This window comes from Temnothorax curvispinosus, unplaced genomic scaffold, assembly GCF_003070985.1.
Source record: "Temnothorax curvispinosus isolate PA1 unplaced genomic scaffold, ASM307098v1 QBEX01009885.1, whole genome shotgun sequence".
Classification (NCBI taxonomy): domain Eukaryota; kingdom Metazoa; phylum Arthropoda; class Insecta; order Hymenoptera; family Formicidae; genus Temnothorax; species Temnothorax curvispinosus.
Window position 1 is genome coordinate 1,218,412 of NW_020219665.1, and position 27,956 is coordinate 1,246,367.

At 38.2% G+C, this 27,956-nt stretch overlaps 1 protein-coding gene across 3 annotated transcripts; it reads right to left on the reverse strand.

Annotated features, from left to right (window-relative positions):
* Positions 1 to 50: 50 nt before the first annotated feature.
* LOC112459492 (ATP-binding cassette sub-family G member 1) lies at positions 51 to 27,722 on the reverse strand. Of its 3 annotated transcripts, none has more exons than XM_025023602.1 (10): positions 27,581 to 27,722; positions 17,176 to 17,644; positions 12,276 to 12,393; positions 9,141 to 9,336; positions 8,744 to 8,891; positions 7,245 to 7,484; positions 6,492 to 6,611; positions 5,019 to 5,279; positions 2,208 to 2,464; positions 51 to 1,637 (listed from the first exon to the last, which is right to left on the reverse strand). In XM_025023602.1, exons 2-10 carry the CDS (start codon positions 17,399 to 17,401, stop codon positions 1,299 to 1,301), a joined length of 1,905 nt encoding a protein of 634 aa, XP_024879370.1. In that variant the 5' UTR covers positions 17,402 to 17,644; positions 27,581 to 27,722; the 3' UTR covers positions 51 to 1,298. The 3 variants fall into 3 exon arrangements, with proteins under 3 accessions (XP_024879370.1, XP_024879369.1, XP_024879371.1); XM_025023601.1 differs by lacking the exon at positions 27,581 to 27,722 and adding an exon at positions 25,118 to 25,320; XM_025023603.1 differs by lacking the exon at positions 27,581 to 27,722 and adding an exon at positions 24,086 to 24,225.
* Positions 27,723 to 27,956: the final 234 nt, after the last annotated feature.

Below are 27,956 nucleotides of genomic sequence, written 5' to 3' on the forward strand. Positions count from 1 at the left end.
AATACGATTAATATTATCTTCGGTAAGTCAGTCAATACATAAGAGGTGAATCTGATGATATGTAATTTTATTACCAACATTTCTTCTTTATGTGCACATATAACATGTCTCACTTTCCTTCAATTATTCATAATTGATAACTTCATTATTATAAGACTATTCCTTCATGTGTTGATTACATCCTCATTGATGTTGCAGACGTTAAAATAAAATATTTAATGTTAGGATTGTAAATTACATTACATAAAAAAATATGTGCTCGTGTATAAATTTTCAAGCCTATTAGTTGGTTAGGTGATGGGATTGTGTCACTTTGGATTATATCGTATTGTATAAGGATTTGGAATAATACATGTACTTAAATGTAGAAATAATACAGATGCAGCATGAAATAAAGAAAATGAGAGTAAATATCAGTTTATACTACTCTTTTGTCATAAAGAGTGACTTAAACAATAATAAATTAGTATAAAAGAAGAACCACTTCCTCTTAGAGAGATTCAACGATTATTTATTTCCGCTTATTTTTTTTTATAAAATACTTTTCTTATATTCTTATATTCTTTCAGAAAGAAGATCGTGTTTCCTATGGTAAGATATTGTGTGCAAATAGAGAGTGCGAAATATTTAGTTAACGAAACCTTCACATATCCATAGATAATACTAAAAACGCGGTTTAAATAAACACTAAAGTTTAAACTAGTATTTTATATTGTTTAGTACATTTTTAGGGCTTTAAATACAATTAGAAACTATAATAGCGGTGCTCAAATGCGCGCTGTGTCATGTAAATATTTGTCCCTTAGTTATCACTCTCACTTATATACATATATTCAGCTTTATATAATTCTTGAATATCACCGCTTTTTGCGAACGAAGTTGCAGGTGGATCATAGCATCTTGTCACGATAACAATTAATACAAAATAATTTCGATTAGTACTTTATTCCGCTAGAGTACTTTTAAAAAGCCTCTGCGACTGGTAGCTTCAAAAGATTCACATGGATGACATCCAGTCTTCTCTCGATCTTCGAATCGATAGAAAACATTCGCAAAATCCTCGCGAAACATCTCATTTCCAGCGAGATCAAGGACTAAAGAAATAATGATTTCACTAATTCTTAGCGATTTTTTTAACCTTCTTAAAGTTTCCTGTGAAATCTCTCCCATGGAATCTCTTCGTATTTTCGCATTTCTCATGGGAAAAGCCTATCAGAATTCCTATGTCGTTCCTCAAAGGGACTGTGTGCAATACTGTATTTGACAAGATCAGTGACAAGTCAGAACAAGTGTTTGGTTCATCTTCTGTTGAGCTTGCACCAAAGCGCGCTGGCCGTTAGAAGATGCATCAGCACCCCGATACCGAGGATAAGTACCAGATTGTTGACCACGTTTACATCGTTGATCTCCATCTCGTTGAGAAACTTGCTGGGCCTCTTGTAGTGACAATAAAATTCTTCGCACAGCAAGTCCATCCTGTCATATCCGTATACGGTGTACAACAGACTGTGGAAACCCGCACGGAAATATGATATATGGAACATCCAGCGGAACACGTGCGGCGTGTCGAAGTAACGTATGCAGAAGCCGAAGATGGAGAACAGCACCGCAATTATCGGGCCAAGGAAGACGGCGATCTGCAAAGAATTATGAAATTCAATTTCTTTCTTCCTGCATACGTTTAAAAAGTTGAATATTTTAGTATGTAATCTAGTAATTCTCAATAAATCGGTCCATTGGATTTCGAAATGAGATTGTGCCAGAGATTATGCGAATAACGAGATTTAATTCTTAATTCATTGACTTAAACTAAAGTTAAAGCACTCGTGTACAAATCGGTTATTGAACACGCACATCCTCTTTTAAAAAACAAAGAAAAGAGATATAACGTAGCAGTTCAAAACTTTTATGCAATTTTGAAAAATTTCTCTTTGCTGAGTAATGTTTGTAAAAGATAAGCGAAAGCGCAATCTTCACGGCTCGCAACGATGATAAACTTAATGATGTGTATGCCCATAAAGAAAAATAAAACGTAAAAGAAGTTGAAAAGCAGAGTCAGCTTGGAATATTCAACAGCGCCGATGAATAGCAGAATCGCTCGCGGATCTGGGACTTAATTATCTGCATTGAGTAACTTCAGGTCCAAAATTGTATATGGACTACGGCAGTGTCACTTATAGGGAAGAAGGAATTCCGAGGAGATTCACCTTAATCGGCGTGGTGACGCCGATGAAGAAACCCCACGCTTGGGCCGTCAGGCTGGCAGCGATGCTGACTACCATGAAGAATATTATACGATTCGTTTCTATGGGCTGTCCGGTCAGCCAGTAGCTCACTACCAGATACGACGTCGCACATGCCGCTTGGAAGGGTATCTCGACCAGCAATATGCTGATATAATACGGCGCTAGCCGGTACCACCGATTGAAATGCTCCCTCATGAGAATCCGCATCTCCAGTGGGACTGAAACAAAAAGAGGCGTATAAATTGAAATTGAACACTCATTGAATACCAAGATAACATGACCTGAAGGATTTTGACTGATTGTGAGAAAACTGAATTTACGCCGATTACGATTAACTTAATCGAGTAATATAGTTAAAGCAATGGTTAAAACTTAATCGAGAGTAAAAATTAGTTAACTCTTATCGAGTAATACTCGCATCTGTACACTGTTTTGTTGATGTGGAATAATTCGAATAATTCTTTGTCATTTAACATGTGGAAAAAAAAAGATTACATTAGAGACGACGAATAATAATATAGTTAGAGAGAGAGAAAGAGAAGTTTTGCTTGAAGCAATTCTGCTGATTGAACATCGATTAAGTTAATCGGAATTTGATCGATGTCGTTTTAAAGACTCGGAAATAGAATATATAATGGGACGCATTTGCATGTTGCAAACGAAAAAATTTTAACAGAAAAAGAAAGAAAATCGTAGAGATAATTCACCATGTGAATAAACGAAATATTTAAATAAATTGTTCGTACGCGGGTTTTAATTTAATTCTCTACAGTTTTTTTTATAAATCAGCCAATTATCATTTATATCTATATTTAGCTAGCCTTATTTATTTTTATCCTAAGATATAATTTTCGCAAGATTTTTCGACAGAATTGCGCAAGATTCGTTGACGTATCGTTGTGAGACAATTTATTCGAGTTAACGGCCGTATATTGAGACATCCATCATTTATATCGTGATAATAAGTCACTAAATCATTTCCTCGATAAATTAGTCAAATGTGACGATATACTCAAATGTGCATTAAAACTTTAAACAGAGATATTACGTTATTATTCGCTCTTGACTCGAACCTGTTTTCCTCGAAAACGCTATAGGATGCACAGTCGCATCGGGTGATCGCTGTATGAAATTTAATCACAGCAGCTGTGGCAGAGATATTCGCGTTTCCTTGACCTACATCTCGAAGTAATGACAGCGCGGCACCGAGCGTTCACGAATATTACATGCTACTACTTGATGCAGCAACAGTGAAGATAATTATCGTCGACCAACTTTGCTGCATTTCGAAAGATAAGCGAGATTAGTGACGACAGTTCTGGACAACTATAATGATTGATGTTTTCAACAGCTAGCGAAACTCAATAATATATGACATACACACACACACACACACACACACACTCTCTCTCTCTCTCTCTCTCTCTCTTTCTTTATTTCTGCACGTATATACACATAAAGTTTTGGAAGTCAAATAGGCTCGGAGTGAAATTTGTTTCTACCACGGCAAATCATATATGAAATCATAAAATGAAGTAATGAAAGAAACGAGTGAAATCTGGCCTTCGATACCTATCATTCGATCTAGCACGCACGGCGTGGAAAGCTAACATAAAAACGGCTGGTTCTCGTTTAACGAAGTCAAGCTATTGCATGCTAACTTAGAAAACAAAAATTGCAGCAATTGGCAGGAACTATGCCCGTATCAAACTTACAATTACTTCTTCTTCCGAGAGAATTCACGAACGTAATACAATGCCAATATATGTGGTACACTCGATTTAAATAAACGCACGTTGTATTTATTTAGTGAAATCTGTCTTGATGAACAAAATTAATACAAAAGAAATAAAATGGGCCAATGAATCAAACTAGTTATTAGTAGATATGTATTGTCATTTAAATAAATATAAATAATGAAGTGTCACAAGTTTCGATCTGTAATAAGGTCATCTTCAGTGCGCTAATAATGTACAACTAGCTTGATTCATTAGCCCATTTTATTTCCTTTGTTTTTGATCTATTGAACTCCTTGAACTACCTTTAGTTTTAAAATTAATATAATTTCTGTAATAAAATCCTGCAAATTTGACAATAATCAAGGTAGTTGATGCGTCACGTGATTGTAATTGAAATATTAAATAAAGCTAAATCACGTGAAATTAATAAAAGTTAGATGAATTAACTGAAAACGTTAAATAAAAAATACGATTATGTGTTCTAGCATATAACGCACGTTGCAAACGCGTTTAATAATTCAATTTATACATATAAGTTAAACATTAGATATTGATAGATAGATAATTCAATGCTATCATTAATTTTAAGTTATATAACGTGTCTTTAAAAAAAAAAGAGATTTACATACTTCGTAGATCGCTAATAATCGCTTACGATGCTTACATTAATGATATGCGTAGAATACCAATGTGACTAATAGAGATCTGTTACTGTAACTAATGTGACTAATATACCAATATTTTCGTTTGATAAATTAAATTGTTATTTTCTTTTACCTGATATTAATCAGTTTATCGAAACTGAAAACCTCGATATGTTAAATATAGAACGTGACTCATTTTTTCACCATTATTTTATGTGAAGTGACGAAACGACAATTAAATTTGCATTTGCATTTGCCTACATGTATACGAAGCAGATGGATATATTTCTAAATATATTAATTAGTTTCTCGTATTTTTGTAAAGCATTGTGATTGAATATTTACATTCAAACGATGTTTAATAACTATAGATATAATTAGCTACTTACAGGCAAGAGTAACAGCCATTTTCCCGGTGTACACAAGAAGCAGCAACGATCCGTACAGATAAACGTAATTCGCTAAGACATTAGCTCGATAGCCGCTTCCCTTGTATAGATATCCGAACAATAAGCCGATTAGCAGATGACAAAGCAATCGCGCCATCAATAACGAGTAATCTCTTTTCAAGCTTAGTAGCTGCCTCTTGTAAAGAAGATAGCATTGCGTCAGGAAACCGGCGGGTGGTGGTGGTTCCTTGACTTTTTCCGCTAAAATAATACGTATAAATCAGTAAATACACGGAAAGAATACACGGTTTTGCTGAAATATCTAAAAACTTAACTAGATACAAATCTGAAAATATATAATTTTGTTGGACGCAATTAATTGCATACAAGGCAGTGAATTACCGAAGAGCTTCGAAAAACTTACGCGAGAAAATTTATCGAGTTAGTTTGTAAAACAACTGTATGAAATAACTGTGTGAAAAGAACGGTTTTGCTGAAATATTTAAAAATTCAGCTTGAAGCAGGTTTGAAAAAAAATTTATAGAACCATCAAGTTAATTATGTAGAATATGCATGCAAGCTGTTTCCTGGAATGTCAGAACTTTTTCAGCATTATTATCATGCACGAGCGTCCTGCGTAATTAATGTGATAATTCTACATAATTATTTTCTGTATCTAGCTAAATTTTTAAATTTTTCAGTAAAATTCTTTTCATTCTTTTCATATAATTATTGTTTTACAAACTAACTTGATAAATTTTTTCGCGTATAAGTTCTCGGAGCTCTTCGGTAATTTATTACCTATTACAGGAATGTTAATGTTAAAAATAAAAATACGGGTGTTTTTTGTAATACGTCCATTAGCAACTAGAGAAGGAAAGACGGAGAGAAGGAGAGAGAGAGAGAGAGAGAGAATAAGAAAGAGAGAGGTATAGGAAAAAGTCATTTTTTACATGTAACTTCTTCAGCCAAGTTTTTATAGTGTCTGTGTATAAAAACTTCTTGTTTAATATGAATAACACATGAGTTTAACTATAAAAATATTTATAGACCATCAAACAGTTTTAAACCGTTAAATATTCATGCAACTTTTGTAAGGAAATAATCGAGTATCTATTTAAAAAATATATAAAAATATTTTTTTCGACCAAGGTCAATTTGAAATGGGACTGTTATTATACATAAAATTATACTGTAATATCAACAAAAAAAACTATAAATCCTCTTAATAATAACAGATTTTTTTTTATTCGCGGCACATTTCATTTTTTCGTTGTAATATTTCGGAAAGCTCTTGAAAGCTTCTATGGGACCTGTTTGTACAACATTTATATTTACCCAAGAAACATACTTGCGCGAAACACCCTACAGCTCTACATAAATGACCCGAAAAATATTTTTTATCTGTTCGAGATCTAGTCAGGTTTAAAGTCAGGATCTGGTCAAGTAAAATAGAAAAAAAAGCGACCGTACCTTCCTCAGGCTGATCCGTGGTAAGAGCGACCGTCCTCTTCTGATCATTCGGTAGCGTTTCCGCCGCTGCCACCAGCTTATCGAGCGAAGTCCCGTATTCGCCGATCGCCACCTCGATGACTGAAACAAATTCAATTCGATTTTAAAGTCATTATTTCTAGACTTATGATTATATTCTGCTGTTGTGCAGAACGCTTTCAAAGTGAACGTTGACCGTTTCAACATCCACTGCGCACATATCGGTGTACTTGCAATCAACTTACTCAAGCCGTTACGAGTCGTTGACACACGCGATTGTTCTTACTTTGCTATCTTGATGCTTCGAGTAAAGAGCTTACAACAGATCAGATCCATAAATGGACGATGCTATCGGGAAAGATCTTTTTAGCGAATTATACTTAAACTGTACCGGCAATATCAAAAAAACTTTCTAGATTTTAAACTTAACTCGTTCTCCACCTTGCCTAATTTATTCGAGACTATATTACTACACACTTGTGTAGTGAGTCAACCCCGCTCTTGCGTCATCGCGCGATTTATAAAGACTTTTTTAGATACGATTTCGCGATTTCGGAGCGGACCACGGCACGGCCCACGGCGAAATACGACCTTGATCCGTTACCGCCGGTAATTTCTTATTCTGTTAGTTACACGTTCGCTTGTGAATCAGAAACTGTCAGTAAGCGACGTACGAGAGATATTTCAGGCCTTAAAATTGCCCTCAATTGTTGCAGCTGCAGCAGGTTTACGTACCGAAATCCGCTGGGTTGTGATAAGGCGGACAATGAGCGCCGACAGAGGCCAGGTGCGGTAACAACGAGCTGACCGGGCCTTTGTATATGCAGTAACCGCCAGCCACCACGTACAGGGTATCAAACATCTCCAGGAGCAAGGCACTCGGCTGATGAATCGTGCATATTACCGTACGCCTTTCTAATTCCGCCAATCGTTTCATGAGACCGACGCATTGGCTGCACGAAGAGGAATCCAGGCCTGGAAAGGTCAATAATTCCACGGTGTCCTACAAAGCGGCTAATACACATTCTGCGGAAAACGCGTATTTCGCAATCGCGATTGCCCGGCACGCAATGTATAAAGGCTCGGAATGGGGATTCAAGAGCGATCCCCTTGATATCCTCGCGTTGATATCTTTGCGTTATCACGGGACGGGGAGAGGGTGCCTCAACTGATGATGTTCAACAATATTATGCTCCCGCGATGATGCAATCCCGATGACAGATCTAAGATCTATCGTACAGGTGTAGCGTTAAGTAAGCGAGGCTGGAAATAGAATGAGGTAATCGGAAATACACATCTCGAATCGCGAGACAGGTTGTTGCGAGACCTCTGCCAGTTCGACTATCACGGCGCGGCATGATCATAACGTCGTAATTTTTTCTAGGGTAATTTGATACACGAGTACAATGACGCTTATTGTGAAATGTTAGATTGTCAGGTGATTATTAAGTGCATTATTTGCGACGCAATAATCGTTATTTGCGCCTCCGACTACGATCGGTAGCTTGATAGACAAAGACTTCTAGGTATCGAGCAGTCGCATTACCAGGTTCGTTAACTGTCAGCAACGAGATACAATTCCGCGATCGTCTGCATTAGTTTTAATTTATATATAAGGTGTTTTAGAGCTACCTAGATCGAACAAATAACTAATAAAGCTCATAAAATGGACAGCAAAGTCCAGACAAACACAAGTCCGCACGCTAATCATCTTCGGGTTCTTACGCTATAATGATTAGCTTCCGGGTTAATACACTGTATTTATTAAGATACCATGGTTGATTTTATACATTCTCTTTGGTCTATTACGTCTTGACATGTAATTTTGAAACATTCTCATATCGTTTTTATCTCATATAACGTTATTCTGTAACATTCATATCGTTAGCTAGCTATTACTATGTTTTATGAGCTTACAATATCATTTAACAGAAACGTTTGTTTAACGAAGTTACAGTACGTGTTTTATTTTCGAGCTACTTAAGTATTTTTTAAATACCATTTTGACGTCTCCTTAATTTCTTTCCAATGATTTTCTGCACCGAGACAGTTTTTATAATTGACCTCTGTTTCTTAATTTTACTTTTATCTATTGACTATTCAATCTTTTTATAATCACGTCAAAGCGCTATGTCCGTACGAAATCGTTCAAGAATTAATCAAATTTTGTATTTTAATTGTCTTTTAAATATACAATTTTTAAGAATTGCGCCAATCTGTAATGTATTACTCACCAGTCGTTGGTTCGTCGAGAAATAATACTGAAGGATTAGTTAGGAGTTCCAAGGCGATATCGAGCCGTTTCTTCTGTCCGCCGGACAACTTTCCGCATAACGTGTCATAGCAGTGGCTCAGCCCTAGCATTTCCAACAGCTCTAAAACCTGCGCGCGTATACATCGAGCGTGAATAGAATTAGAAGGCGGTTGGTGCGGCTGGGAACGTCCCAAGATAATGGGGCAATTCCATAAATCGTACGTGTCGCGAGGAAAATGGAGAGGAGAAGTTTATAAGAGATAGATCGAATTTTTTCCTCGCGCGCGAGACTGAACACAGGACCTTCGTGTTGCGTTTAAAGAAAAAGGAAGAATTCACAACGCGACAATTAAAATAGACGGTCAATTATCACGAACCTGAGAGTGTTTATAAGCAGAACTGATTGTGTAACCGAGCTTCAAATGAGCAGCTAACGTCATGGCTTCTCCCACGGTGATGAACGTTCTGAGAATGGAGTCCTGCTGTATGTAACACGACGTCCTCTTCCATCGTTCGCTTTGCGGTGATCGTACCTTACCGTTGACCCGAACTTCTCCGCTTACACCCTTTACCCTACGCATTGCCATCGATACATTCGTATTACGAACAATTATATTGTCAAAAAGAGAAATTATTAAATAGTACTCGCTGTTTTTTAGAAAAATATCGAAAGATTTAACGTTTGCACGGAAGAATGTATACGTTTCCATAAGTATATACTTGATAAGGCTGCGATTTGCCCTCACAAGTACAATGTGGCATTGAAGTCCCGCAATATTACTGACTATTTACGTAATTTCCTGCCCAGTAGATATTCTGCATTGAGATCTAATTGATATCATCTAATATCGTGCAACAATATTTAAAACGGAAATTATAGAAAGTGAATACCATGTAGCAATGAACAGTATGGAAGAACGATATGTAAGCGAGACGCTTTGAAAATAGAAAAGACGTAGAATAGATAATTGATTATTAGACGCTTAAGCGCACCGTAGGATAGTTAATTTTTTAGTTAATACACCGAGATATGCAATCAAGCAACAATTATCATCAGAAAAACTATCTGTTCTTTTCCACTCGACACAACTAGAGATATGCAACGTAATACGATCTGCGCATTTAGATTAATGCAGTTGAATTAATGTTTAATTCGAAATGTTAATTAATATTAACTCAAAAGCGGTAGACAAATATTTAACTATAGTTGATATCTTTTTTTCAACAAAAATACAAACAAACATATTAAGAATAAATAGATGTACGTAAAAACGCCTTAGTATTCGGAAAAATTGTTTGGTTTCAAGGAAGATACTTTATGGACTATCTATAAAACTATATGTTTTTGTCTTAAATAAAATTGCTTTTAATTTCAAGCTTTTTTTTAACAGAATAACACGTTTTCTCTTGTATTAAGGTGAGACCGTCCCAAAAAAACGAATACTTTGCGAAATTTTATATTTCTTCATACAAATTCCAATAGAAAATATGAAATATCTTATTTACTTCTAATTAATACCCTTATTTTAATATCTTCCAAATAAAATAACACGATCGGTAACCTTCTGTAACATCATATCGTAATGATACATTGTATGTGAATATATATTTTATGTAATAAACGATATTTGTAAAAAAAACTTTTTAATACACGAGTAGAATGTATGGCTTAATTGTGGTCATTATTAAATTATTATTGATATAAAACACATATAATAGATTTATACGAAAGTGTAAATAATATTTAAAAAAAAAAACAAGATCGTTTTATATGTATAAGCAATTCTCTTCCATCTACATCGTCATATATATATATTTTTTCGTCATATGCATAATAAGTAGAAAGCAAAATATGGATTATCGTCAATAATCAAATCTAATAGACGATTATTTTCGTCTATTATCGTTCGATCGCTCGATTAACGTTCATTTTCCATGATAAATAACTACGGTATATAATATCAAGGTCTCATTTGCATCAAGTAGTAAAATCAGTTTTTTCTGAAGCAAATAATATTGGCCGTATTTTGTGTAAGAAAAATCAAAAATACTTAACAATGTCTGAATTATGTATAATTCATCGGTATTATTAACTGCATGACACAAAATAGTTTTAAAATCCAGCATAAGTATTAGGTACACTGAAAAAAAAAATCTGGTTAAATTAATTGGACGTCTGATGGAAAATAAACGAACCAGATTTTTCCGATTAATGCAACCAGAAATTCCAATTAATGCAACCGGAATTCCTATTAATTTAAGATTATGGTACCAGATTGTGGTAGATCTATAACCATGCAGTATTTTCTGGTGGAAAATAAACAAACCAGATTTTTTTCAGTGTATAAGTGGAAATACCACAAATCAATTACAACGTGAAGAATCGTCGTTACGTAAAAAGGAAAAATTGCGAGGAAACTGTGAGAAACAAATAAAAAAAAAAAGAACTTATAATGCAAAAAAGATCCGATTAGACTCGCAACGACTCATCAAATACATTACTAATTTACGAGATATATATATACACGTTCTTGATTAACACCGCATAATTGATATTCGCGCACGTAACATACCGATTTCTGCGAGATTTGTTCTAATTTGTGTCCTTTTTCTTCTGCCGAAGGCGACAATAAAAGACGCGTTCTCTCGCACGAAAAAGAGTTTCCGCGTACATTAATACACGCGACAAAACGATGCTCGCCATCAAGCGAATTACAGGAAAAAAAAAAGACCTGATGCGAATCACACGATGCGTGCGTGTGTTCTACGTGAGCGAACTTATTAAGTAGCTCGGCTAGGACATTTAGTATTCCATGATAATGCTAAATTACGTCAAGAATATGTCTAGAAAAAACTCCACGTGCATGGAGCCATATCGTGAATCAATCTCGGTATCCTTCTCAGCCTACACGGAAAACTCACGGCGAATTGAGTTCAAGTTTCTCGCATTAATTAACTTGATATTGAATGTAATCGTTTCGTTATCTGATATCGCTCTCGAGTCCTAAACAGCCTACAGCGAATCAAATTCAAATTTTTCGCATTATTCAGTTCAGACACGCGTCTTCTAGCGTCTTCGCGTTTTACTAGCCGATCGTGTTCTGGCGACGAATCACGAATGGAGGAAAATTGCGAATTGGTTATTAGATATAGCCACTATCTGAAACTTTGTTTTCATAATGTAAATTCACCTATCGAGTCTCATTACAAGCACAAATGCAGTTCAATGCGCGTTATCTTGCCAAAGGTCAGGTTTCTACTGCGTATACGTCCGCGCATTATAATGATTAACCGCTCGTGAAATTCGCGTAAATCAAAATTAAAGAACGTGAAATGATAACACTTAAATCATTCAGAAAACATGTGACGGAATGCACAACAGGAAGTTGCGCATGTAGAAAGAGATCCGCGCGTGCGCGAAGGAGAAACAATTAAATTGCCGAAGTCGCGGATGATCCGCGGACGCGTTAATTTTAAAGTGTGTCAGAGAGGAACGAGTTCTCGATACTCACGTGAAACCGGCGAGAGCGTTCAGCAACGTCGATTTTCCGGCTCCGGATGGTCCCATTATAGCCACCAATTCGCCGGACTTGAATTCGCCGCTGACGCCGTGCAGAATTTCTTTCTCGCCTGTAACAAGACGCATATGTGATCGTTTTATTACGTGATTACGTCATTCAATGCGCGGTGATTCATTGTTAACTTCTGTTTCGCGCGCGGACGCGCGTTCCTGAGATAATAATCCCTCAACTTTAATAGCTGGAGCGTGCAAAAAAGGTGAAAAACAACGGTGAGCACACGTCGTTAGTTACGGAACATCGTAACGTTTAACGCGACTCTCTCGTTCATGTCGATCGTAAGATTTATATAATTGGTTATAGAGCTCGCCAAGCAACTGCTTCAAGGCTATCCTTAAAGTCATTGACTTTAGATCGCATCTTATTCGCGCGCAAATATAAGACATATGAGAACAGGTAATTAAAAAAAAAGCAATATACTTTGTACAAAGAAATAAAATCGGAAACATTACATCGGAGTTAGCCTCGCAAGTTACAAGTGCAATTTTATATTTCCTGAATCCCGCATAAGTACAAGAAGTATATGGTAATAATAGATCTATTTATGCGACGACCTTCTCTGGAGAAACTCAACTTTGATTTCTTAACTTATTACATTAAGATACTAGGATTTGCATAAGAGAATGCCGTTGTTCCCAGCTTAATGGATATGCAAGATTATCTGTAACACCTTGAGTGCCAACACATTACAATTGTCAATACCATGTGCAGGCATTAATATTCATCTTCAGAATTTTTACTAAGATTTTTATAAATATATGTAAAATACATCTTTCTTGTGCGCGAGAGATTAAATATCGAATTAAATTACTTCGTGAGAAACTTATTTATACGGTAATGTGTGATGCAGGTGGAGTTACAAAGAAATTTTGCCTCGTTCTCAATCTTAATCTGCCTTCGAATAGAAGACGAACGCGAGTGTAATTTGAAAGGAACTTTTCGCAGATCGTACTTATCTATCCACTTTTACAAAAACGCCGAGACTACATATGCGTATATAAGACAGGAAACTCACATAGGCGAATAGCACTTTTAGAGCGATTCGATTATTTCTGCCAACCTTGTGCATGCTCGTCCAAACAAACCTTGAACTGCTTTCACGATAAATTGATAACAGAACGTGCTCGTTAAAGCTAATCGCGTAGCAGCCGACGATCAGACCGTTGTGCGACATACTGGGGGGTGGAGGAGGGTGCGCGCGCGACAGCCTAGTGTGCCCCTTTTCCTCATGTTGTATGCTGTATGTCACCGAGAGAAAAAGAGAAAGAGAAGAGATGGGCGATATATTGAGTCTAATCGAGTTATAATTCTTCTTAATCATACTTTACGTAACGCGTCGCGCACAATGCCCGATCGCCGGAAGCGTTCTTTAAGCACGAGATAACATAATTGTTGTGTGCAGTTAACAATGAGACGCGAAGCTATGAACACGTGCGCGGGTCGAAGAAACGTGGAAACGAAATGCAGGAGGAAGACACGGATCCCGCTGAGAAAAGAAAGGAGCCGGAATTTGACACGAAATATCTTTGGGGAACGTTACTTTCCCTTATGGGGCGACCACGAATGCTTCAATCGCTTCACCTGGTCTTCCATTCCACGTGCGAGATGCAAGTGCGACGAGCGCATTCCGCGTGTTTAAAAGGAAGCGAAAAATCACATTGGATTCGACCGCTCTCCAGCCATGTTGAAACATGCTCGTGCTATTATAACATCTTGTATATATATACCGACAATGAGATCAAGCACAGAAATGGTATCCTACATATCGCATGACTAATCCTCTCATTCCGGAGCTTCGTATCTCGCGTTATTCACTGGCGAATTATGTGAATGTCACGGTACGCATCAATATAACTTCACCCGGAGGCTTTCTCTCTTACGTCGCCACGGTACTCCTCGATCGCGCGCTTTCGTAGGCAGATCTCTATTCACGTTCGAGCCTCGTTCGCACACCTGTCCGCTTTATATTTACATAGAATACGTGCACGCGTGATAAATTATACGCACGTCGATAATCCTCTCTTTCGCGCAAAACTGACAACAGTTCACCGATTTAAAGAGGAATCGAGGAAGCACAATTAACATGTAATAATAAATTTCGTGTATGAATCTTTCTTTAAATAACTTAACAAATATTTTCCTTTCACGCATATTTTTTTGCAGTAGAATGATTACGAGACGATGATGTTTCGTAGAATCGACCCTGCATCTGCAGTTTAAACGAAGGCACGTATTGTTGTACGTGGCATTGTCTGTGACGCACAACTTCCTTTCTCGGAACATGAATAATACAATAAATTCTTACAGCGGATGCGACACACACTCTTGAATTTTATACTCGATGTAAGTAATGGTACGTCCAATCGGGCAGACGCGGAAAGATACCGGATCGACGCTTACGCGACTCGAGCCGCGGTATATTCGCCGTCGTGTCCTCTTTTCGGTATACGAAGCGAAATCCATTTATCATTTGACGCGCATCTTTCAAGATAACGACAAACGTTGTATAACACATTTATCGTTAAATGCGGCGCAATTAACAAAAGCGCGAGAGACAATTAAAAAATATTTATATATATAAATATTTATATATAAATTTATCTAATTTAATATGTAGGGCAAGTATGCATCGTATCAATGTTATCGTTTACTCAATCTTATCTGCGTAGTATACTACATACTATTATGTTATGTATTACAATTGATTTTTATCTGTTAAAATCATTCATTAATCGTGTACAATGTGAGCACACGCAGAAATACATTTTTAAAACGTTCAGCGAATATTTGCTAAAGCGACGAACTCGCCGGCGCACACGCGGCTTACGTTACTTTCTTTCGTAATCCAAAACAATTGATGTGATTTACGAATTTCGAAAGAGCAATTATTTACATAAACTTAATATACGTGCGCCATCAATAATAGGATACGCATACGCATGCTATAAAGCGCTGTCACGCTTTACGACTCATTATGTAAAAGAGAAGAATTATGCAGCAATTTTTTTCCACCAAGATAAATGCCGCTATTAACGATAGCAAAACAGCTGATACCTCGCTATACATTAATTAATTAATTAGCATACGTAGTGAAACGCGCGTAGAAATATAGATTTAAAAGAAACCAGCCAAGTTAAATTGTTATTAATGTACTTGTCACTTGAGCAACCTGTCATTCAGGAACGATAGCATTATCGAAACGTAGAAATGAGATACGATCACATCGTTCTGTCGTCGGAGCGATATTTCAATTAAATGAATATATGAGCAGTGTGACACAATGAGGAAAAGTGATAATCAAATTATAATTCTAATATTAGCAGCCACATTTTTTCACAACGCAATGAATATCATTGATCTAGTTTTGAATGTGTATTGATTCTTTGATCCCCTCTCTCTCTCTCTCTCTCTCTCCCCCCCCCCCCCCTCCTCCCTCTCTCTCTCTTTTTCTCTGTCTCTATCTTTCTCTGTCTCTCTCTCTGTCTGTCTGTCTGTCTGCCTGTCTCAACATGTTTAATTTAATAAAAAAATTAATCAAAGGTTAAGTGTAAAACACATTTCGCTTTCTAAGAACGACGGCTGTTGTCTCATTAAACTGTTTTGCTTTCAATATTATATATATTTTTATATCGATATCCGATCATATATTGCGATATCTCTGAAACGCGCCGAGATACGCCGCGTCAACTTTTGTACGTTATATTTTCAAAAACGCGTCGCGATACTTTCTCCGTTTAAAACTTTCTTCGCGCATCGTATATAGCTACACGATACAAATACTTTCTCCTCAAGTACGTCACTAGCCCCGCAATATACGGTCATTAAAGCAATTGCAGCAATCGTCAAATTATTCTGTACGATCGATGTGTCTCTGCGTGTGTAACACGACATATGTATATTCGGATAATATTTTAAAGCAATTAAAACCATTTAAATATACTATAAGTGTGTTTTCACTTCAACCGTAACATTTACAACTTTTTCAAGGCTAAACGAAAACTCCTTGTCACCGTTGAGTAATTCACGAGCACCGTATAATTACAATCTGCTTTCACTTATGCGACTATCGTCTACGAGAATCTGAAGAAACTTATATTATAACAACTTGTCACGTTCGTCAAATTTCAAATTCATTATCGGATTTCGCAAAATATATAATACTGTATTACATATTTTAGGAAACCGTAGGGATACATTGACTCATAATGTTTAACAAAATTCTTTTAAAAATTGCAAATTGTACCCACGAAATTAATTTTGTAACGATCGCGCAGAAAATGCAAGTGCAAAATAATTAACCGATATTGACCTGAAATGCTAAGGCTGTGAGAAGTGTAAGTGCAATCTTTAGTTTATGGCGCGCTGATAACCCAAGGAGCAAACGATAATGCGGAAAAAGTATGTCATAGAAAAGGATGTTAGAAATGGAAATGACAGAGAAAAATAACACTGAAGAATGTTGTATATGGAACTAAAATGTCGCACAGTTATATTAATATACATGCCGGATATCCGGTAATTGGTATATACAAGTTTGATAAGTGAGAGTCACAAGATTCAGTTAAAGTCATAAAATTATTTGATAATAAAAAAAGTGACATTATACGTTCTCTTAATTGATTACGCGGCTCGTAAATCATCAACGCGTCTCCGTTTCTTTTTTCCTTCTGGATTTTCCCCGAGAAATGTTGTCACGTATGAAGTGCACGTCACAAAGACGCTCATCAACAAAGCTTGCCGCCACTTGTAAAGTCGCGAGTAGGATGTGACCCCCGGGCGTCGTCGCGTTATTGTTATATTAATACTTTCTTTTTTTGCTTTCTGACGTACTTACGGATCGAGAAGTTGCGTATGCTCCATTCCTTGACGCGGTAGCGTATGTCGCGGAAGGACAGGTCGACCTGGGGCCTTTTCGGGAAGGAGTGCTTCTCCCGCTGGAGGAAATAATTGTTGTTGCCGATGATAGCCGGTCCTCGCATGTCGTCCTGGCTGCTGCGGTCGAACTGGCAGCAACTCAGCGACGACCGCGACGGCGAGCAGTGGGTCGTCGGAGTGGTCATGGCGAATGGAGATAACGAGGATGATTCAAAACGTCAAGCTCGCTCGCGTGCACACGACAATAAAAATTGAAGAGGAAACGTCACGGGGTCTCGGGTATCATTCGGTCGCGTTTCAGCGCGCACGTCCGTTTCACTGCACTTTCTTTCAAATCTTCTTCGTTCGTCGACGAAAAATTTTGTCGCTTTTCGCTGACGCTGCGCGTTCACGATGACTCCCGCCCTCGCATACCTTATTAGTTCAATCTGAAACAATAAATCAGGAGGAGCCCGTCAAAATAAATTGCAAATTAAGATTTATATAATTATAGCAATCGTCTGTCAAAATATCGTTTGTATGCGAAAGATAATGATAACCGTTCCTGACCGAGTAAACAATAATACGCGCATAAAAAAGAGCCCGGCACGCTAAAAAAAAAAGTTGCGGGCGGTATCGCTAGATATAGATGTGGTGAGGCAACTTTTAGCGCGGCGAAAAAAAATATGCGGCCTTATGGAGCCTGAAATTAATTCGCGAAGTCATCAGAAAACAGGTTCGCGCGAAACACATATTAATTACCACGACGTAATCACGACCGCGCTAGACAATTTTTGTTATCTCGGTTAACTATTGACCTCCACCGTATTATAAACGTGACGCCCCGTTTATTTCATTATCATTATACTGCCATAAATCTCTCCTTCGGGGGGAAAAACGCTCTCGTAGAGATGTAAAACATTATGTCGAACATTCGTTATCTTCTTATTAAAAATTTCACATGCAAAAATTCCACATTGTGATATGCAATATGCGTACGCGACAATTTGATACGCGCAACTCGATATTTAAGTCGACCTTACATTGTTGTCTGCGAACGAGGGATTACTAATTACATATTGCGACTATAACGAGCGAGTATAATCATGAAAGACTGGGTAAATGCAAAGTCGAAGGATAATTGTGCAAAAAAAAGCGCCGACTTGCTCAATCGGACTATCACAGTCCGACTGAATATTTTGCGTTGAGGGAGTGGCGCGCGTTACGGGGGAAACCCACTGTCCTTTAAAAAACAAGGAGAAGATACCGAATTGTTTGCGCGCTTTATAAGGTCGGTCGTCAACATCGATCGTCGAACACAGCCGTGACGGAATTTTTTCGGACTTCGTTACCCCGCGATACAAAGAAGCAGAGTTATTGGGCCTCCGACATCAGCTACGAAAATAGAATTCGTTCGGTGGGCCAAGAAAGCGGTTCCTCCGCGCTCCGATTTGCAAATCGGTTGAGAATTAATCTAATCTGCTTTGCAAGATTAAGGAACGAACCCATCCGTAAATCAAATGAGCGGTTTGAGTTTTCGAGGCGTAGATAATAAAATTTCGTTTCTTCTGAATTTTACGAGCAGTTTAAGAGTCTTTCTGACGATGTTTGCGGGGCGCTCGGGTGGAAAAGACATAAAATTTCTTTTTTTTTTCTGTGAATCTTACGAACAATTTTTTAAGAGCCTTTTATGAAAATATTTTCGCAAATTCTTTAATCAAACGCTTCTCAAAAATATTTTTCGCCTATCAACTCGTTTCAAGGAAATAAAATTGTTGTAACAATAAATTTTTACGCCTATTTTTACGCGAAGTCTCTTGGTCTAATTAACATTCCGTTTCTAATAGTCTCTTAAATTACTTATATTACTATTTTTAATGCTTCTCGAGATAATTATAATTAATAAGCTTCTTCTTTATTATTCCTAGTTTTCTGTGAGATCAAGATTTAACCTTTATAAGAGATATAATGTGAGATATGAAAAAGAGAGAGGAAGAAAAACAAAGATCGATGGTAATTGTAAATCCGGAGGGTGAAGTTAATTTAATCTATTAATCAATAATAATAATAAACTGAATAGATTAAAAAGCGAAAGGCATGGCATATGGTATATAATATGTATATAACTATGCTTGACTGACCATTTGCATTTCAGATGATCGCGTTAAATATTCCGTTGTTTTGCACGCTAAATATGTGTCTGCGAGTAAATAAATTAAAATAATTAATGTAAATTTCCGTCGACGAAGATCATCAAGGTTACTAAATAGTCTTGCTAATCTGAAAAAATTAAATGTTGCTCGTAAATTAAATTGCGGCGATTAATATGAGCATAATTTCGCAAAATTATGTTCATCTGCAATCAGACACTTTATTGCATGACCTATGCAGAACGTTATGAACCCGGGAAAAAAAACAGAGCGACACAATTATAACGCGAGTTTTTATTCGATAAACAAAACGCGATTTTAAAATTAACTGGAAAACACAAACGTATGCCAATTTGTCAAACCGATAAAACCGATCAAACTCCAACAAATGATTATACGTATCTATACGTGGAAGAAGTTAGATTCATCGCAACTTGCCTATGATTATAAATAAATTATTTTTTCAATATAATATGGAGATATTTTCTTTTATAAATAAATAAATTTCATCTATATACGAGTTGATAAATAAAATACAATAAAAGTGTCGATAATATAACAATAAAATATTTATTAAAAAAACGGAAAAAATCTCTGATAATAATTTTAATAAAAGTACAAGAATCAAGTTATGCAGTGGCCATTATTGCAGCACGACGAGATTCTACGTTTTTACAATTTACATAAATTTTAAAAACACGAAATGACATAAGTACGTTTCATAAGATAATCTTCAGCCACGTCTTTAATTCGTCACCCTATGCCGGGGATTATCAGGTATACAGCTAAGCTAACACAAAGCACTCACGACATCGGCGAATTTATTGCAAATAGCGCGGTGAAGTAAATCTATTTTACGTAATAACATCCGGCACGCATAAGAGCTTTTAGCGCAACATCCACGCGGCCAATGACTGACGGAGACAAAGGTCGAGAAGCAATGAAGCAAAATCGCGGTCGTACACACATTCGTGTGTACTTAACATAATCGCACGAGTGTGCTCTAAATCTTACTGCGGGGAAGCCGTATCTCGCGAGGACACGAAATATACACAGCTTTCGCGGTTTCCAAGGTCATCCGCGTCACGACGATAAGCCCCGTCGTGTGTCACTCATTGTCAGCGAAACCACACGACAATGGTAACATTATTACCTTTAATATCAAGATCGGACTTTGAAAGTGATGAGGCGTAACGCGCATCTCGCTTCGAGGAATTTTGTTTACGACGCAATAACGATTCGATTTCTCGGAGATTGCCGTATCATGCTAATAACACCGGAGAGCCTGCAGTTGCGGCAGGTCGTTCACCAATGAATTCATGTCCATCACGGCCTGGTTAAATACCCAGCATTAATTTTTCGACAGCAAATTATGGGCCTGCGAAATCCCGCGGAACTTGATTTAAAATTAATGAAACGGAACTATCAGGAATTATCATATATTACAATATTTCAGAAATTTGTCGGGCATATATGTATATATATATATTTTTTTAATTAAATCGCTACAACATCGATAAAAAATGTATTCGTTTAGCTATGTATTTGTTTATTCGTTTCTCGACGCGTCCGTAAATTAATACATTGCCGGCAAACACGGCGTTTATCCGTAAATATGTACGTGTAATAATCCGGTATTTTCGCGCAAATTGCAATTCCACGGCATGGCGAGACTTACGTAAAGACCGCGCGCGGCTTCCTTCCATTATTCAAACAGCATGATTCGAGGATTCTCACGCGATTGTTGTACCTCAAGGTAACGAGAACCTATATCTATCAACCGATTATAATAATAATCGTAAACCGATTATACCGTGCGACACCTTCTTCTCATTATTCATTCATGAAAAGCGAAAGATTTATATATTCTCGTAAATGTTTTGCATAATTTTTACCGGCGACTCTATCAGCGACACGGACTTAATACGCGCGATTAAAAAATAATCACGATAAAATTAGACATCGGCAACCTAATCGCACAAATCGTACGTCGCTGCAATTTAAAAAAAAAAACGGACATTTCCTTCGAGACGAGATTTCATCTTGTCCACCGCTAATAGACCAATCGTTGTCAATTTCCTACAGAGAGATTGATGACGGGGTGACGGTTGTAAATTAGCATACGTGCGAGCCAACGCCGCAGGACAAAAATAGCGGATTGGCGCGCGGACAGGAATGTTTCGGCTTACATTGGCCTTCCGTTACATTCACATTGATTTTAAGTTCAACGAGCCGCGAATTTTATTACTACAACTTTTACTTTTACTCCGACCGTGAGCCCGCGAGTTCCCGAACCGCGCGATTATGCATCCGGCATAATGCGAGACTGGTTGGCGATCGGTAGACTCAAACGTGTCGACAAACGTGTATCTCGCGTAATTTGTCAACCCGCGTCTTCGAGCGCAGAAAGAGAGAAAGAAAAAAGGCGGATATTTGTTTCCGAATCGTTTGTCAAAGAGTCACACACAAAATCCGGGCGCTCGCGTTTTTATTTTTCTTATCTGTGGCTGCGAATTATTTATTTGCAGTCGGGCGCATGGATCAAGAAGTCATTAACGTACTTAATAGATTATATCATTGCGATTCATTATGAATTCGACGTGTGTGTGTGTGTGTGTGTGAAAGTAGTTATTATCGTTGCGCAAAAGACTGAATCACTATCGTTATTATTTATACGATTACGAAAATGATGCAACGTATATATTATACACGCCATCAACGAAATCGTGTTTACTTAACGAGTAAATTTTTTAAATGCGCGAACTTGATAAAAAAATTGTGAATGTCACGTAAATTTGGATAAATGTATAATTTTAACTCTCCGATACTTTAAAATGAGATAACAAGAGATTAATAGAATTTACTCTCTCATTTAAAATTTTTTATTGAACCGTCGAAATAATGTTAAAATTATAATTTTAACAGTTAATTTAAAAATATAATTTTAACTCCCCGATATTCTAAAATAAAATAACAAAAGATTAATAGTATTTACTCTCATTTATATAAACGTTTTATTGAACGCTCCAAATAATTGCCAGAAAAGAACTAAAGTACTTCTGGAGAAAATGTAACTGTTGATTGGAAATTATACAGTCTCCCGAGAATTTTCCATTTCACGCGATATTAGAAAGAAGAATTTTAATATTTGTTGCGAGAAACTCTCTTCATAAACCGATAAAATCTTTGAACGATTTATCATGAGAAACGTTGTCTCGAATCCGAACGTGAAGATAGTATATGTACATCGCGCGATGTTTGCTACAATTACTATTATTGTTGGTTGTAAGAGGAAAAAACATGCTTCTCGTGATCGAGTATAATCAATCAATTAATGCGTGCATTAATAACTCGACTGATTTACAGAAAATGTAGAGAACATTACACGAGTTAATTACAGCAAAAAGCCGATCCATTCAACGGGGGGAAAAAAAAGCAGAACGTACAAGTATAAAACTTTATAAAATGCTCTTATCGTCTCGCGATAGCTACGAAGGCTACCGCATGCCATTAAAAGCGCGGATAATACGAAGCGCGTTCTGTTTCACATCGTCACGATTACAATTGTTAATTGTTTGACAGTAAAAATGCGCGAGAGTAAAAAAAAAAAAACTACCAAGAAAGCAGAATAGTCCTTGCTTCTGCTTCTGTAACTTAATGACACAGCGGCTTTAAGAAATCGGGCCTCTTAAGATCAATCCAGACAAACTTGCATAGCGCATAAACATAAGCATAAGAGACGTGTGTGGTCCATATGCATGTGCATAAGGAAATAGATCACGCCGTTTCTTTATGCATATGGTTATGACGCATCTATGCAAGTTTGTCTGGATAGATCTTTATAACTCCATTTTTTTTTTTTTACATAAAACAATATATCGCGTGAGAATACACCGAATAATAGGAACGATAGGCCGAATCGATGGTTCGTTGAGCGTCGTCGAAGAAACTTTTGCGCCTCGAAGGAGGCACGGAAGCGCGACGGAATATTAGCGTATAAGTGAAGGAGGAAGCGGAGTCACGTCGGAGACGTGGAAGTCGGCGCGAATAAGCGCGGCGGGACCGTACGTCCTACTTTCACAAAATAATGCACAGGTACGTGCTTCTCGTACGTCTCTCGGCATACATTTCGATTGTGTATTCCGGACGTTTTGTCAAAAGCGTCATCCGCGGTAGAGTTAACGTCGCGGGTCGCCGTTAAGTTTTACGACCGCGCGCTGGCGTGACGTGACGCCCGCGTGACGGACGGCCGCGAGGAGCCCCACCGACGCGCGACGATCCATATTTCATTCGTAAATTATGTTTTTACGCCGCTGTGCGAGAGAAACCTTGCGGTATCCCGTTAAAGCGAGGGGAAATAGCGAGGTCGAGGCGACGCCTCCAAACCCGTTCGCGATCGAGAATCGAGAATATCGAGACGCGGATTTGCAGATCGAAAGGCGGAAGCGAGTTTCCCCTTTTCCTTCCCTTTTCTTTTTTCCTGTCTCTCTCTCTCTCTCTCTCTCTTTTTCTTCCTGTATACCGGTTCGCGGCGCGACACTGAAAAACGCGTATCAGAAAATAATTTTTGATAATTTAATTTACCGTCGGCACCGCAACGATTTCACGGTCGCGATCGATCTAACCTTGTTGATTTAACGGGACGGGCAAGGGCATCGAGGAGGCAGAATAATTATGAACGTTCACGAGCTGAAATGCCTGCATTGCCTGCAATTGCGGGAATGACGAACGACGACTTACCACCGCGGCTTCGCTAGAAACTGCGCTGCGGCCGGATCGTTCTAACGGTAATATCCGGGGAATCGTTTGGAGCCGGGAGCGAGGAGCGCGACCTCCGACGCGACGCTTCCTAGCTGAGTCTCGTACCTGCGACCACAGCTGTCAAGTTCGTTCGCGAGACACGACTACCGTACGCGACTCGACTTCTTCGAATCCTTCGGGGCCTACGTGCCCCGTGACGCGTAAACGTCGAGCATAAGGGGGATGAAACTTTCGACGCGACCGCTAGGAGAACGCGCGCAGTTTCCGTTATAAGAATCGCTCGTCGGAAGCGTGGAATTGAGCGAGCGACGTGGCCGTTTTCGCAATTGAATCGGGGACGCGGCCGAGATTATAAATTCCGTAAATCATTTCCGGCACGCGTATTGAATACAAAGGCATACATTAAAAGCGATCGCGGCTCCGTAAAGCGCGTGACGCAACGGAGGCGTGCCAAATGGAAAATTATTTTCTGAAATCAATTGTGTGAATCTCTCAATTGTGTGAATGCACATATATGTCACATGTATGTTACGTATGTGTGCGTTATATATGTTCATAAATATATTCGTAAATAAAATTATATATCAAAATATGTATTTATATATATTACAATTATATTATATATTATGTTTATAAATGTATATATATTATTCTACACACACACAGACACACATATATACATTTTATACATTTATAAACATTTATATAAATATTATATAAAATAGTTATATTATATTTATTTTGGCTATAAAAAATGCACATAAATGCGTTTTATCTATACATATACTATAAATATGAGAGACATATAACTTTCTTTGTTTCACAAAACCGACAGAAAGCATCTCGACACACTTCGGAGGACGCACACAAGAACTGTCACGTACTATCCAGCGGCCGGCGGACGTATATATACATCGGTACGTGTCGCGGGTCGCGGGACGATCGATACAGTGCGAGTTGCCCGATTACGCAGCCGGGGGCAGAAAATAGATAGAAGACACATTTACGTACTGGTATACGAGCACGGCAAAAAAGCGTTGGAGCAAAAGCGGCTTTTTAAAGGCCGTGGGCCGGGAAGGGCAGCGCACCGGCGGCCCAGTGGAGTGGAGGTTCCGTTTGTACTATCGGCTGCAACGGGGGAGCAACGTGACCATCATAGCCGAAAGCTCGCCGACGACTAGTGCCTCGTGCCTCGTGCACAACTGACAAGTCTGGCAACTGGCGCGGCGTTGCGGGTTGCCAGTTGTGGCGTTTCGCTTTCGCGCCGCCCGCGCCGCGCCGAGTCGCCGAGCCGCGCGGAGCGGACGAGCGGATCTCTCCGCGCATCGTGTGGCTCGCTCTGGACAGTCTTGACATTAGAGGCCGATCCCCACTGATTATCCCCACGCCGATTAACTTCCGACGTAGATTGCCCTTACAGAAAAATTCAATACTGTAAGCGATTATTTGGCTACTGATTAATTACTTATTTTGGGCATTTTGAATATTAAAAGCATTAAAAAAAACAATCCTTAAATTTTATTACTCAAAATAAGTAATTAATCACTAATTGTAAGCCAAATACTCACAGTATTTAAATTTCTGTAAGGGTATAAGGAGCGACTTTTCGACCGAGCTTCGATTAACTTAAATCTAATTCGACTCGAATGTTCCAAACTGCATTGCATGGAATTTTAGCGAATCCAATCTGTTCTGTCGAATACCGATCTCACGCGATAAGGAAATTGATAATATCACGTGCGCTAATAAAACAGTACAGGTATATATCGCTCGATACGTTTAATATCGAGGTCACCCTAAACTGGCGTTTTCCCTGGGAAAACCAATCGTGATAGGCCCTCGTTTTTCACAACGCGGTTTTCTACTCGCGTTCGCGGCAAACCTCGTATTACGTGGTAAATTACTTCCATACGAGCGCGGTGCTTTTTTTTTCAAGATATGGACGATTAGTGCAATTCCGCACAATTGTAAGATACCGTTGCAGCAACGTCAGCTTTATATCTCCGATCTTTGCGGTAGAATTACTTCTACAACACGAGTCCTATCTCTCGTCGATAATTTTAAGTTAAATTTTTAATTTAAACTGACCCAGGGCAGAGTGACATATTAATGACGTATTGATAACATCTCTATCGTCAATAACACGCCATTAAGACGCCTTTGGACGTCTCCTGCTACCTGGGAAAGGTTTAAATTTATGTTCAAAATTTCAAGTTTTAAATTTTGAATTTGAATTCTTCGTGTCTTATAATCACTCCTCATTAACATTAAGATTTATCGCGAATGCGATAAGATATTTTAAGCTCGCTTTAACACGAAATACAAATAATTTCTCGATATAAAAGTTACATTTGTAATAAAGTCGCATAAAATACACAAAACACACACGAGGACGGCTCGTTAAAAATGCCGAAACACCCGAAAAGTTAGCTCATAAATATCTCGACGTCCTAAACTACTAAATCGACTTTTATTTCATTTTTTTTATATCGACAAGAACTTATCCCTATATCTCTGATAAATCCAATGTCTTACACGATCGCGTCCACGGAATCGCACGAATAACATTATCTACGTATAGATTTATCATGCGGGAATTTGCGGCGGGGTATATGCAACGGATATGTATTTACGGATATGAAATTAAGCGAGCGAGAGACAGAGCGAGAAAGAGATAATGGGAGAGAAGGGCTCGAAGCCGAGCGCCCCGATTATCCTCCGCCTTAAATTTCGCTTTCGTTATTTTGCCTTCTAGAACGGCGAGTATAATTTCGCTTAATTTGCCGCGAGCGATAACGTTGTCGACTCGCGCACGCACACGCGACACGCGGCTTGTACACACGTACACACGGCGACTCACTCGGAATGCCGGACGATTACACGCGAGAAGTTCAAGTCGACATAAATGTCTTGACGTTTAATTAAGCGGTTTTTACGTTAGTCTAATCCCCTCGGACATTTATTCGCCTATTTTGCGGGCACGTTACACATCATCTTCTTTCTTTCTCTTTCGAATTCAGAATCCGGTACGACCGCGCCTCTTGATATACGAGCCGATAGAAGCGCGCCACTCCTGTAAAGCGACACAAAGACAAGTGTCCGGCAAGAGATTTGGAGACGAAAGAAAAAAAGAGTCTTGGAACTCCGCCAACGTCTCGGCGATGTTGTTCGGGCGATGGCGCCCCGTCCTTGAACATCCTCGATCGAAACGAGACGTTTCGATTAGCCGATGCGATAAGTAAGTTTTCCGCGCGGTTTCTTATCGGGATTGAACCTCGGAAAATAACCGATGATCTGCGAATGGCTCTCCGTACGTTCAACCTTATCACGGACGCAACATTGTCCAGAAAAACCGGCTCTTCGTGCGCTAACGAGGACGCAAACAAGGACATTTTTTCCCTCACATCTTTATTCCTTTCCTTCCTCCTTTTTTTTTTATAGGTTTCCGTATCCCGAGATATAATACATACTCACCGAGGCCAGCCTTCCCTTCCTTCTTTTTTTTCTGCTCTGAAGACAGATTGTTTCGTGTCTAAAATTTGATGTGGATCGGATGCGGATGAAAGAAATACTTTCAAGTATACTCAAGCCTGAACGAAACGTATTCGAACCCTCTACGAGTACTTCGAACCTGGATCAAACATGTTCGAATCTTTAATGAGTACTTTACTAAAAATGTTAGGTGTAAAATATAATGTGTATATATATACACACACAAATATCCCAGTAAACACCAAGAAAACATGCTAGCTATAATTTTCTCAAGAATGTAAATGCAATATAACACATATGTGCTATATATTATATGTTACTTGGTGTTTGCTGGGGGGAGATCTCTCTCTTCGTTACA